Source organism: Rhynchophorus ferrugineus, unplaced genomic scaffold, assembly GCF_030347505.1.
Source record: "Rhynchophorus ferrugineus isolate W39M unplaced genomic scaffold, kcgeb_rfMv2 rfM1, whole genome shotgun sequence".
Classification (NCBI taxonomy): domain Eukaryota; kingdom Metazoa; phylum Arthropoda; class Insecta; order Coleoptera; family Curculionidae; genus Rhynchophorus; species Rhynchophorus ferrugineus.
Window position 1 is genome coordinate 5,162,808 of NW_027472580.1, and position 14,847 is coordinate 5,177,654.

Here is a 14,847-nt window from a genome sequence, read left to right on the forward strand (position 1 = left end):
GGTTAGGCAGCGTTTTTGCTAATTGCTAAATAAGCCTAAAAAATAGGTTAATTTACGACATCACGTTAGAAACCTCTAAAATTAGCAATGTTGCCTTAGTATATTATGCATGTATTATACATATAAACCTTCCTCTTGAATCACTCTATCTATTGAAAAAAACCGCATCAAAATCCGTTGCGTAGTTTTAAAGATTTAAGCGCACATAAGAATATAGGGACAGAAAAGGCCACTTTGTTTTATACTATGTAGTGATTACTCATAATTGTTTATGAATAAACAGATAATCATAAAAAATGTAGGAAACAAATATTAGGATTTTTTTTATTATTCAATATAATTTCCATTTAACTATATATAGTTTTTTGTATTTCAATAGCAGATTGATTGCAGATTTTCTAAGGTATTAAAGAGGTATGAAGAAACATTTCTTCGTAATTTGGAAGAATTATTTAAAGACACATTTACACTTTTAGGCAAGGAAGACCAGTAACCAAGCTGGGTAAGATAGTGTGTCTTCTAAAATGATTTTTAAGTTGTGTGACACTACGAAATAGTAGTCTCAATGTTGAGGATCGCAGTTCGGAGGAGGGGCCCAGATTAAGCGGTGAGTCCAGTACAGAAAAACCCTAGTTAATTATAGGATAGATGTAACAAAATCTTCCAGTCACTTATATAATTCAAAATAATTTTTGCAGAGTATTGATCGATTTTCTACCTAGCTAATTTATTGAACATTTTTAGCATTAACTATTTGCTATATTCACCAGGTTATTAATTATTTGAATATAATGAAGTATAATTAATTTCTAATAAACATGGAAACCATGGAAACATTCTCTGTTTTGTGAATTTTAAAATAAAATTTCTATTTTATTGTTCAACCATCTTGATCTTCGGTTCTTAAACTTAGTTACACGTTGTTAGCTTGAAGTGAATAACTGAAAATATCAAATGAGTGAAATAAGTGATAAAAGAGAATATAACAAATAAAAAGAATAATATATTATGCAGGATCATTTATTTTCGAATCTAATAGTTTTAGACAATCTTGTATAAATAAAACCGTAGCTCTTCGATTTTCTTTTAATTTATCCACACCTCTGGTTTCGATGTCATCCAAATCTAATGTCTTCAGTATCAGCAGCTCCTCATATCTCCCGAAAAGCGATTTTAAAGTATCCTTGTCAAAAATTAAAATTTCCTCCTAAAAATTGTCGAAATAATTTTATCCAAGCAACAGTGATCAGGATAATTAAAATTAAAATTGTATTTTTACTATTGTATACGGGTAAATTGTAAATCTACACGAATAGCAGCAATCTATTTGACCATACAGCGAGAAGCTAGAGCATTAAAGTGCCAAATCATGCCGAAGACACTGCCGACCAAAAGCATACTATTTGTTATATTAAAATCAGCTTTATAACAAGCTTAAAACCAATTTTTCAAATATTTGTAGACACAGTTCTGTTACCTTTAAATGTTCGACTTCACATTTAATAGAATTGATTTTGTTTAATGCTTCTTGTTCGAACTGATACAAATCAATATCTTCACCTTCCATTTTCTGTTGTTGCTGATTCTCCACTATTTGTTCTTTACTATTTACGGTTTCTGCGGATGAACTGGAGGGAGAATCATCTGGTAATTCACTTAAAAGAAATTCGCTGCTACTGATTTTACTGCAAGTTGGTTGTTTCTCTGTCATTTTAACATAATTGACAATCAATCAATGTCAAATACGTAAAATTGGAAGTTAAATAGTTCAATCGTAACTATTTTATTTAAATTTTTATTTATCTAATTTTTATTATGTCTCTACGATTTATTTTACTTCTTTCCAAATATATATGTTAGTATATAATATAATGACATGAGTACAACTAATTTATAGTGAATAGTTAATTGACTATTAATAATAATTAGAAAATATTTTAGATTCATTAGAATATATATATCAATAATGGTTTCATTTTTACTACCATCAAACATTTACATCAAGATAATTTTAATATTTACATTAATTATTTACTTAGAAATATCTGAACTAACATTATATAATAGAGAATGAATTTTCTTCTCACTTCTAATCTACTATATTTTATTATATTTATAGTATTGTTTATATTTTATTTCTCAACGAAGGTTTATCTGGATTTTTTTGTTATTTAACTAAAATTTAGTTTACTTGTTGTAAATATAGTGCTTGTTACTTTATCTGTACTATTTCCTAAATATAAAATCTCATTTAATCTATGAACTTCATAAAATTTTCCTTGATTTTTTATAATCTTGTTAAATATTTGTTTTCTTTTACAAAATAGAGAGTATATAATGTAATGACATGACTATAACTAATTTATTCTAGAATAGTTGTTTGAAAGTTAGTAAGTGATTAAGATAATTTTGAAATTATTGTTTTATTGATTAGGAATATATAGCAATAGTTACATAATTGTAAGTACCATTAAACATGATATATATTACGATAAATTTAATGTTTGTATAGTTTGTTAACTAATGAAAATATGAAATAACGTTACTTAATAGAGAACTAATTTCCTTCTAAATTGTTGCCTTCCGATGTTTGTTTAATACATATAAGTCGCTATATTTCTTGTAAAATTATTTCTTGTTACATTATCTGCAATATTTATTATATATAAAAACTCATTTTAATCTACTAGGCTCATAACATATCCTTTAAGCTCTTATAGTTCTGTTAAATATACGTTTTTGTTTAAAAATTATATATTATATAATGTAGAGACATGGTTATGACTAATTTATGCTGAATAGTTCATTAAAAGGTGATTAAGATACCTATGAAATTATTGTTTTATTCACTAAGAATATATAGCAATTATAATTTAATTTTGAGTACCATCGAACATGATTATATGAAGATAACTTTAATATTTACATAAATTATTGACTTAGGAATACATGAATTAACGCTATACGGCAGAGATCAGGGATAAATAAATATTTTTTTGTTAGAAGCGATTATGGATTAGGCATAGAAGAAAGTTTTCATCGCCAAGATGTCACAGGAATTATTTGTTTCCTGTCTGGTGTCATAGTGGAGTATTGAAATTGATCATATATATTTTATATTTTAATATTTTAATAAAAGTTACAATAAATAAGGTTTTAACCATTATTGGGTTTAGCCCATATCTCAAAATAATTAAAAATATACTTAATCCGTAGCTGAAAGTAACAAGTAGTCCTATAGTCTTCCAAATTTTTTAACTGTGATCTTGGACAAAATCTTTGAGATATCGCATAACAGGTCTATTGAAAAGACCCCGGCCTACGATAGTAAAATATATTTTTTTGGCAAAATTAGTTTTTTTTATTCAACATAACTCCCTTCAAGGGTGATACACTGATTATAGCCACCCTCGAACTTTTCGATACCACCTTTGTAGTACGATTTGTCCTTTGTTTCAAGAAAAGGCCTCTGTTTCGGCGATCACCTCCTCATTTGAAGAACATTTTTTCACAGCGAGCATAATTTTGAGATCTGAGGACAGGAAATAGTCGCTGGGGACCAGATCTGGAGAATACGGTGGATAAGGAAGCAATTCAAAGCTCAATTCATGGATTTTTGCCATCATTTTCACTGACTTGTGACACCGTGCATTGTCTTGGTGACGCAACACTTTCTTTTTCTTCAAATGCGGCTGTTTTTTAGGGGATTTCGTCCTTCGAACGGTCCAATAACGCTATGTAATAGTCGCTGTTGATGGTCCTTCCTTTGTCAAGGTAATCAATGAAAATTATTCCAAAATACATACGTCATAACCTTGCCAGCAGAATGTTGCATTTTCTCATGTTTTTGAGCGGGTTAATCATGAGCAGTCCACTCGGATGACTGTCGATTGGACCTGAGAGTGAAATGATGGAGCCATGTTTCATCCATTGTCACATATCGACGAAAACACTCGGATTTATTACGCTTGATCATCTTCAAACACTGCTCCGAAACATCAATTCGTCGTTGTTTTTGGTCAAAAGTGAGCTCGCGCGGCATTCACTTTGCACAAAGCTTTCTCATACCCAAACTTTCGTCCATTACGTTCACCGTCTTTGGTGCTCATTTCACCACGTCTGAACTTAGCATACCAATCCTTGATGGTTGATTTTCCTGGGGCAGTGTCCGGAAACTCAGCATCAAGTCAAGTTTTTGCTTCAACTGTATTTTTTCCCTTCAAAAAGCAATATTTTATCAATGTGCGAAATTCCTTTTTATTCTAACTAAAAAACTTATAAATATAATTCTAGTAGCGCCATCTATGTGTCAGGCCGGGGACTTTTCAATTGTACTGTTAAGTATTAATAAACCATGCTTCTGCTTACTGCTGCACTGTTTTGACAATATGCTGGCAATAAAACAATACTTAGCATCTTACTAGAATGCAATATCAACCGTACAGAATATACAATATAATATACAGTAAAACTATATCAAGTTATCATTGAAGATATATAGTATAACGCAAAAATGAGCTAATATCTGCTCATGCAATGCTCACTCTTTATTATTGAAGTTATTTATCAGTTGCTTGAAACTAATGGTATATTTAAAACGTCTTACGCCTCTAATGGGATGATTTGGTGTGATATCCCCTTGGAAATATTATGGGTTTGCAGCACTTTGAGAGGGTATAAGTGCTTGGTAATACACTAACAGAATATAACGCTAAAAGATTTAATGTGATCCTGACTGATTCAGGATCATCTTTTTATTGAGAGTAAGGTAGAATAGTCATTAAAATAATGTTAGATATAATAAAGAAGAGTAGTAAATCGTGTATAATTATTATTGGACCACTGGACAGATTGACATTTTAATGAATATAAATTAAGCGTTGAAGTCACAAATTGTAGACAAGCTACTAAAAATCATACTGAAAGGTCATAGATAAATGTATGGAAAAGACTTAAAAAAAGAAAATTGGCACCAAATGAAGGTACTGATAAAAGCATTAAGGAATATTTGTTTCTAAATATTATAAGGTTTATATTTCACGACAAAAAGTAAAGGTAGTTTTATTTATTTTGACCATAATATCCACAAAATAAGAGGCTGAAGACACCAAACCCAAGAGTAGTACTATCTAGGAAATTAAACAATTATTGAAAAAAATGCTACAATATATTAATCAAAATATTTTCAACCATTTTCCTATAATATCTATCATGAATTGCCAAAAAGAACCATGTTGGTCTATCAGTCATCCAATTACACTTCTTCAGCGTTTCGAAACCGTGTGCTAGCAGTACCATGCTGAATCAATTTGAACAAGTAGTTATCAGTAGGAACTATGATATGTACGCTGGGGAAGGCAGAACTTACCATACGAGCTGATGACCGATCATTGTCATACAAGAAAATGACTTTGCGCCTATTACTCGCTATTGCTGTATTGTTTATTACAATACGTCATTAAATATATTCAAATGATACCTATAGGAATCTGCAGTATCAATTTAATTCAATATTTCTTACTGATGCCACCATTACACGCAAGAGTTTATGGACATGTATATCTCGCCGTTTCCATGCTGATATGGATATAGTTTCTTTGAACTTTAGATTGTTTCTAATGCACTTTTCGTTACTAGTTACAATACTTGGGTGAAAAATCTTATTTCTGTGCCCGGCAAATAGTGAAACCATGATATAGAAATGTTTGAAAAAAAAAAACATTTTTAGTATGGAAACATTTATATCACCTGGAAACAGTTGACTCATCGACTGCTAAGCTGTCGGAAAAATCTTTGAGAGTCAGAGTTTAATCTGGATTTTCGTTCAACATATATATTGAAGGATGATGAATACATGGAACTAGATCCAATATATTCGGTTATTCAGCAGGACAGCAGTGTCCTTGGCCTGTTGTTTTATCTCCTGTATACAGCTGACGTACCGTCCTCAAACGCCGTTACTATGACAATATATGCAGACGATATTAGGATTTATTTTTTTAAGACCAATGAGACAATCCTGAACTCTCAAAAGCAGATAATGTTAAATATCTGGGAATATATAATGATAAAGCGTAAACATATTGAGCTTAAACCAGCTCTATTAGCTTATAAAGCGTAAATTAATTATATGCAGTAAATTATATCTGCATAAAAAGGTATTGCTGTATAAGTCAATTTTAGGCACATATGGAACGCATGGTATCAAATTGTGGAATGCTACTAGCAAATCAAACATAATCAGCCATCAGAGATTGTAAACGATTGTAAAAGATCTGGAGACAATAACGAGTGTGATCCAAAGTGCTAGTGCAAAAGTACTTTGAAAGAGTGTTAGCGGATACGAATATTCTCACCAAACCATTAAATGGGCACTATGTCAGTTAAATCCGTAGATTAAAATGTTTACTAGCATGTGACCTGATTAATAGACATATAGAATAGTTTTTGAAATAACACAGAATAGTAATTATTAAATCAAGTATAATACACAATTTTAGGTTTATAAGTACACTAGCGACCCGCCCCGGCTTCGCACGGGTGCAATGCTGATACTAAATTAAATACACTACAGAAAAAATATGAACGTTGTATATAAAAACATAGCGGCCCGCTCCGACTTTGCACGGGCATAAAATATATATGCCTATGCCAGTATTTTTGGTTCATTCATTACTGCCCTTGGCCTGCACGCATTAAATTTGGAGTAAAACAATTCCTCTTCCCCTATACTTACTATGAAGATTTCCTGCTATATTTGGAATATCTAAATTCATACAATTTTTATTACATTACACATTTTTAAACGCAAATTTTAAATTTGTAATATCTCCGAAAATATTTGTTTAATTTACATGCTGTAAGAAACCATATTGATCTATATTAATTGCACACTGTATTTAAGGTACTTAATTCGATAAGGATTAATGCCGTATTGCTTAAAATAGCTTCGTAAATAAGCCATTTTCTCACGTAAAAAGTAAACAATAAAAATGATTAATGTGGGTTATCCCTAAAAGATAGACATATACCATCGCGGACTTTTTTGTAGACCTTTTTATGGTGTACAATACTGTAGTACATTAATTTGATCTCACTCGTAGGGTTAGGCAGCATTTTTGCTAATTGCTAAATAAGCCTAAAAAAATAGGTTAATTTACGACATCACTTTAGAAACCTCTAAAATTAGCAATGTTGCCTTAGTATATTATGCATGTATTATACATATAAACCTTCCTCTTGAATCACTCTATCTATTGAAAAAAACCGCATCAAAATCCGTTGCGTAGTTTTAAAGATTTAAGCGCACATAGGGATATAGGGACAGAAAAGGCGACTTTGTTTTATACTATGTAGTGATAAAATTACTTTAGTTTTTACATAAAGTACTGATTGCCCTGAATTCGATTCGAATTCGACAAAAATGATATACACATTATAATTGGCTGCTTCTCTGATCGTTTTTATCATTCATTGTCATTAATGTCAAAATCGACAATAGGAATATAATAGGCAGTATTACCAAAATTGTTTGGTTCAAATTGAAGATCGTTATATTATGTACATAAATGTTAAAATAATTGAATTTAATTGAGTTAGGTTAAATTGTTTAACAATTATTTACATCGACACTTTGCATTTTCTTTGCTTTTCTCCTGTGATCAACAAACGTGAAATGATATTCACCGGGCATTATCTTTTTCTCGATAACGTTTTCTAATCATCGTTAATTTTCCAGATTGTATCTTTTTATTAAAGAAATGATAGCTGTGAACGTGCGCCTTGAACATATTTGAGTAAAGTCAGTGTTCTAACGAACATATCAGCAAACAACTTCCCTGAATTACCAACAATATGTACCATACGTTATCAGGAATTCAGTTGATACATTATGTTCCCAGTATTAAAAATTCAAGATTTCGTTTTGCGTTATCGTACAATTAACATATATATTAGAGATAAGATTACGTTAGTTGAGAATTCGCCAACATTCGAAGATCGTTGTGTTGATGTGGTGTGCGTGTGTCATTATTTGGAGATATATTTATACTTTTGGTGAGTACATGAAAATAATGTTTTAACATTATAATAGCACACATAATACCGGCAACAGTTACATAATAGTGCTTAAATATACCTAATTTAGTTATATAAACTCTTAATATATCGTTATCTGATAATAATACATTTTTGATACAAACCCTGATGACTATCTGTTATAAATAATTTTAAAATATTTTCAAACGAGTTGAATTGAATTGAATAAGTGTCGAAGTTTATTAATTTTAATATAGTAGACAAAAATACCAACATAAAAAATAGCGTTTCATAACAATGACAAGAGGTGATACATATGGTTTCTATCAAACAATTTACTATTATGAAAACCATACCTTGATTATCAATTGGTTTATGATGAATAGAAATGTTATTGAAGATGAAGAATGACTTAAAAGTCGTTGTACACACTCTGCACTAAGAAAGTCAAATATTGTTGAAGGTTCCGGTTGGCAAAAATTAGCAATTGTTTCGGAAATACATAAACTGTTCAAGAAATTTTTTTGCTAACACTTAAAAAATATTACAATATAGCATTTTTATAATTTTATGATAAAATTTGATCATCTGTAAGTTATTTTCGAAGTTTTTCCTGTTAATGCATACATCAGACCAAAAACAACAACGCGTTGGCTAATTAGAGCGCTGTTTAGAGGTACACACCAATATAAACCACCAATACAAAACTAGCAACATAAATAATAATGTTTAACAACTATATATAACAATAGATGATACATTAGATGACCTTAAAGTATTGGTGAACTATTGCTTCACTTTATCTTGATCAGCGATTTCTATTCGGGAAAATGTGAAGTATCAAAGTCAGTTATTTACATTAAACAGCCGTATCTAACTTTTAAATTCGGAATGTTCAAAATTGTATTTTCTACTTAAATTTATCTTGCTGATTGTTATAAAGAAATCTACCGAAGAAGAAAACACTTTTAGAAATTTATGATGATGCTGCTCCGTTATATCTTCATTCTCTATTTTTGTTTTAATGATTTAAAAGTACTAGATTTGACTAGAAAGTTCGAAGAGAGTGATATGAAAGGTTTACCGGACAAAAACACAGCTCAAACTTTTAGTAAACTTTCAGGCAGCTTAGAATCCAATGAGTCAAGTTATTTCCGGGCTTTTGCATGCCATGGAAAATATTCAAAAGTAGAGAGTATAGTAGAAAATGGCATTTCAAACTCTTCTCAATTACGAAAACATTAAGCCTTGAAAACCGCCGAAATTCTTCAAATATGAAGAATATGCAACCTAAAATTGATATAAAATTACAAATAATAGGTTAGAGCTCATCATTGAAAGAAAAAAGTTATTTATTCTCTATACTCAGTAAAATCTACTAGTCAGTTTCGACAATACTGAAAAGCATTTTTTCTGGAAGCTTTTGCACAGTATATAGAATATCATATTATGATTTACAAGATATATATTTACGTTCGAGAAAATTGGTAACGGTTTTGATAACACTCGGTTGATAAAGTAGTAATTTGTTATCATTTTTGCTATAAAAATTTTATCCACTTTTCTTTAGCTGTGCTGCTCTCTCTGTTGGTGTCTGGTAATCTTGAATAACCTTGGGAGGTGTTAAGGTACATGTAATAAAAGCTTTAGAAAAAAAACACATTATGAACTAGACATTTAAATTTTAAAATTGATAGAATTTTTAGAATTGATATAATTGATTTATTTCTTCGGAAGTAGATGAAGGTTGCTAATATCAAAACGAATTTCTTCAAGTTGATTCTCAAATAAGGTCTTCGTATATGAACGAGAATGCTTCAGAAGTTTTATTCGTTATGTGTCTCCTACGTATCTTGTATAAAATTAACACTTAAGATTACATTGATATCTGGACTTATCGTTGTTCAACCTGTCTTAACTTTGTATTATTTATTATCTCTTGTATATCAGGTAATTTTGATGATCTCCTAAATAAAATTCTTTTTATCAAAATCTGCATGGTATGGATTTCAAATGTCTTGGTGTTTTAAAATTCCAATAATCTGTGGCTGAGCGACTGAGCTATTGCAATTCGCCTTTGGTGGTCGTACACCATGAACTTGCTACCTTGCATTCTATATAAATTCTAGTAGATTATGTTAGGTCACACTAACATCAGTCTATCTTTGGTGGTCTTACACCTTGACTGCTATATATGTGGCATGAATTTTTTCAAAGTATAAATATTTTCTAATCGATTATTTTAGTGCTAGGGGACATTGTGCAACTTCACTTCATCTTCAACCTTGAGCTTGATTTGGTATGTTTTTCCCCCATTTAATTATGAGAACGAATGCTGCGGTTGCGGAATGATTGCCAGTCCAATGTCAAGCTATATTTTGTCAAGTTTTTTTGGTAAATAAGTTACTAAAACTTGATTTATCTTTATAGAAAAAAAGTGGCACAATGTTGAACGAACTATATAAATGACAGTGTTGATTCAATCCTATTTTAATATAAAGGGAACCACTCGTCAACGTCACAACGTCATTGACTCATTGAGGTTTTCCTTTTAAGTTAATTGAGGCCCAATATCTGCAGTTTTGTTTGTTAGTAGTCTTCGACTCTGAACTACATTATTTAATCTACGTTGATGAACTAAAATGATCGGAGGCCTATGACGACGGCTAAATAATTAACAAACTGAATTTCGCGAATTTAATGATTCATTATTGTTTTAAGCTTTTTGATATACCAGACATATTGATATTTCCTTTCCGGATTTTTCACGAAAGAAAATAGGTTATTTGCAAGGTATCGTTAAAATGAATGTATTTAAAGTGACGTTTGATTCAATAGCCTTTTGCTCATCTCTCAGAGAATTTATGGATGCCATTAGAAAAGAACAGTTTCTTATTTGAACTAAACCATCTAAGGAGTCATTCTTTAACTTCTTTTAAACCGATGACGAGCTGTTAAACTTTTAATTGAGGCGATTTCAAGCTTCTTTGACTGGTTTTGCTGTATGATACAGAGCGTTATCATATTATAAAATCACCTCATTATATCTTTGAGCTTATTGTAGACTATGTTCTTATGGTTGGAGGATGCTCATCATAAGTCCCTACCAGCAACAGATGATTTTCAATGGCTCTTTTATTTTCATAAATAAAGAAATTGAGTTACTGATGAGCAAATGCACGTTTTCAGGCACGGAACTAAACATTTTCAAAAAATGATAAATCTATAACGCTGTTAGTTTGGAGCAACGTAACTCTTGTAGTTTTGATGTTACTGTCAGTAGAATAAAATAACCTAGGTACCAAATAATAACATTTCATTCTCATAACTAGTGATATATGTTTCAAGAAACGGAAAGTTATTACCGACGTTATTATTGGCAATTAATATTTTCTTTTGTTATAGAGCCATGACCCTTAAAGAACTCTGTGGAGCCATCCAAGAATATGTCAATAAACTGGAATGTGAGTTAAAAATTGAGTTAAACGATCTACAGAACAAGCTCAGTGATAATAAACTGGACGAGTTAAGCTTGTCCCAAGAAAATGCCAAAAACTACCATTACGAGGAAATTATGCGATCCTTGTCCAACATAGTCACTTCCATTAAGAAGCTCGAATTTCATATGTCACAAATCGAATGGGTCGGTGGAATCACGGACAAAGAACAACTACGACGATTTTCCTACGTCAGACGACAAATCTACGCGTTTTCGCAAAACGTCAGCGAGAACAAAACGGATAATGTCCCGCTGACCAAAATAGAGAAGCGTCGATCAGCTGCCGAATTGTCGATCGGTTCCCTAGACGCATGGGAGAATTATATGAAGCAGAAAGAGAAAGCCGAAGAAAACTTAGCGAAAGCTGATCTCCCCAAACCGGTAGTGAAGAGAAAACCATTTAACCTGAAGAAGAGGAAAAAATTCGTTTCGTCTACTTTCGGAGAGTTTCTTGATGAAGACGCCAATAGTTCGTTATATGTCATCTCGGAAGACGAAGCTAGAAGTCAGGATAGCTTGAACACAGACAGCACCAGTTATTTGAGTGTAAATACTCTAGTAGATGATGAAGTATTAAGTGATATCAGTGAACACAACACTGATTTTGAAGATACGAAATCACTGGAGAATTATTTCGAAATTTTGGATATCCCTGAAAATAACGAAGATGGCTTTAATATAGATTCCACAAGTGACACAGAAACTAACAGCAAATCAAATAGCAACAAAGATTCTGTTCATAATAATGTTTCACCTAATTATGATATAAAGCTAAATACAGAGATAACGGATAATGAAAAAGCAAATGAAAAAATTATGGCGAACAAAAGTCGGGAGTATGATAAACCTAGGATTGTAGATGTAGTGGTGAGAATTTATATTATTTAAATAACGTTTACAAAGTAGTTTCATTTCAAGAAAATTGCGCGAAAATCTGAATCTCTCATTTAAGCTAGGGAGCAGACCCCGGGGCCTGAAGCACTCATTATTTTCAATGATTGTTTTTTAGCCCTATATTTCGTCCTACGGGATGCACCTTTACTTGGATTACACACTGTTATATTAAATAAAATAACTGCGTAATTTATTGAGTAAATATCTATAACTAAAAATAGAAAAACAAATATTTATCACAAAAAAATTGAACCGGCTTCAAAAAATAAATAAGGAACTCACTAAAAATTAAAAAATAATCAAACTTAAATTTTTAACACAAAAAAAAAACATTATAAAATAAAGCATATATCTAATCATCATTATAATAATTAAATAAAAATAAACAAGGGCCTTATTTAACCTATCTTTTACACGTATTTTATATTCTACTATATACACAAATGCGGCCGTTTTTCATACTTCAAACGGTCCAAAAACGTTATGTAATAGTCGCTGTTGTTGGTCTTTCCTTTTTCAAGGTAGTCAATCAAAATTATTCCATGCGCATCCCAAAATACAGATGCCTTAAACTTGCCAGCCGACTGTTGTACTTTTCCCACGCGTTGGAGCGAGTTCATCGTGTGCAGTCCACTCGGATCACTGTTGATTGTAGTTCGGAGTGAAATGATAGAGCCACCAAACTCGGCTTTATTAAGCTTGATCATCTCCAAACACTGCTCCAAATTATCAACTAGTCGTTTTTGTTCAAAAGTGAGCTCGCGCCGCACCCACTTTGCACAGAGCTTTCTCATATCCAAATATTCGTGAATCATATGATGTACACGTTCAGTTGATATCTTTAATATGTCTGCTATTTCATTCAATTTCAATTGACGGTCATTCAAAATGATTTTGTGGACTTTTTAAATATTTTCGTCGGCAACACTTTTTTTTTGGGCGTCCACTGCGTTCACCGTCTTCGGTGCTCATTTGACCACGTCTAAACTTAGCATACGAATCCTTGATGGTTGATTTTCCTGAAACTCGGCATCAAGCTTTTTGCTTCAACTGTATTTCTTCCCTTCAAAAAGCTATATTTTGTCAACACGCGAAACTAATGATGCGACAGTTGTCACATTTATAATCGCATCTTCTTAGGGTCAGGGCTAACTAATATATGAATAAACATATGGATTCAATTCTAGTACCGCCATCTATGTGTCATGCCGGCGACTTTTCAAGTGACCTGTTACTAATCATTGTGAAGTCAGTTGCAACTTTGTTGAATTTGGGATTCTAGACGGTCATTAATTTGATTTATTATCGTTATAAAACATATTTATTACATATTATAAATAATATTTTATGTATGCATTGTGTACTTTTAAACTTACAATTTTTTGTTGTTTTAGTTCAAGAAGAAAGTTAATAATGATAATAAGTAGATAACCAAGAGAAGAAGGTTTAAAAAAAGGGTGGAGACATGGAACGTAATATAAAAAGTTTCATTCTGTGAATATACTTTTATATTATAATTTTAACTTAATTCAAAATAAATTTGAAAGCTTGTGATAAACTTATCTAGCAATAGGTGATCTTTCCAGTACATTTTTTGTATAATTTTATACATACTTTGTAATATATGTTATCACTTTGTAGCTAGTGTATGGCTGTGCATAATGTATATTATAAATATATTAATACACTTGTAGTATATATATAAATATATTAATAATTGTAGTTTTTATCATACTTTAGAGTCTCTTTCTGACTAATTAGGCTTTACCGGAGCTGGACACACTGATCTCAAATTGGCAAATCCAAATCCAAAGCATAGGAAAACCCAACAGTCGGCTGGCAAGTTTAAGGCGTCTGTACTTTGGGATACGCATGGAATAATTTTCATTGACTACCTTAAAAAAACGTTATTGAACCGTTTGAAGGACGAAATCGGCGAAAAACGGCCGCATTTGAAGAAAAAAAATGCTGCTTCACCTAGACAATGCAGCCTGTCAATCCATGAATTGGACTTCGAATTGCTTCCTTATCCACCGTATTCTCCACATCTGGGCCTCAGTGACTATTTCCTGTTCTCAGATCTCAAAAAATGCTCGCTGGATAGAAACTGAGGCCAATTTTGAAGAAAAGCACAAATCGTAGTAAAAATATGTTGTCGAAAAGTTGGAGGGTCAGTATAATCAGTGTATCACCCTTGAAGGGAATTATGTTGAATAAAAAAAAATTTTGCCAAAAAAATGGGTTTTACTATGATAGGCCGAGGACTTTTCAATTGAGCTGTTATATGGAAAAAGCTAAAATGTGGAAGCAATGCAATTATACGAACAACGAGTAGGAAACCAAAAGAATGTATGAAGTGCTTCTATTAAATTTAGTTTATTACTAGCTTATTTGACTATTTTACTGATCTAACTGTC

At 31.5% G+C, this 14,847-nt stretch overlaps 2 protein-coding genes across 5 annotated transcripts; one reads left to right on the forward strand and one right to left on the reverse strand.

Moving 5' to 3' along the window:
- Nucleotides 1-1,006: 1,006 nt before the first annotated feature.
- LOC143204682 (uncharacterized) lies at nucleotides 1,007-1,711 on the reverse strand. Its single transcript, XM_076417401.1, has 2 exons — nucleotides 1,478-1,711; nucleotides 1,007-1,207 (listed from the first exon to the last, which is right to left on the reverse strand). Exons 1-2 carry the CDS (start codon nucleotides 1,709-1,711, stop codon nucleotides 1,007-1,009), a joined length of 435 nt encoding a protein of 144 aa, XP_076273516.1.
- Nucleotides 1,712-2,370: 659 nt separating this feature from the next.
- Nucleotides 2,371-14,785, forward strand: LOC143194799 (uncharacterized). 4 transcript variants are annotated; one of them, XM_076401526.1, is made up of 3 exons: nucleotides 2,371-2,460; nucleotides 11,443-12,403; nucleotides 14,192-14,500. In XM_076401526.1, the coding sequence occupies exons 2-3, from the start codon at nucleotides 11,447-11,449 to the stop codon at nucleotides 14,309-14,311; spliced, it is 1,077 nt and encodes a 358-aa protein (XP_076257641.1). In that variant the 5' UTR covers nucleotides 2,371-2,460; nucleotides 11,443-11,446; the 3' UTR covers nucleotides 14,312-14,500. The 4 variants fall into 4 exon arrangements, with proteins under 4 accessions (XP_076257641.1, XP_076257646.1, XP_076257636.1 ...); XM_076401531.1 differs by lacking the exons at nucleotides 2,371-2,460; nucleotides 14,192-14,500 and adding exons at nucleotides 7,983-8,055; nucleotides 14,510-14,785; XM_076401521.1 differs by lacking the exon at nucleotides 2,371-2,460 and adding an exon at nucleotides 7,983-8,055 and having other exon boundaries at nucleotides 14,192-14,499.
- The last annotated feature ends 62 nt before the right edge of the window (nucleotides 14,786-14,847 follow it).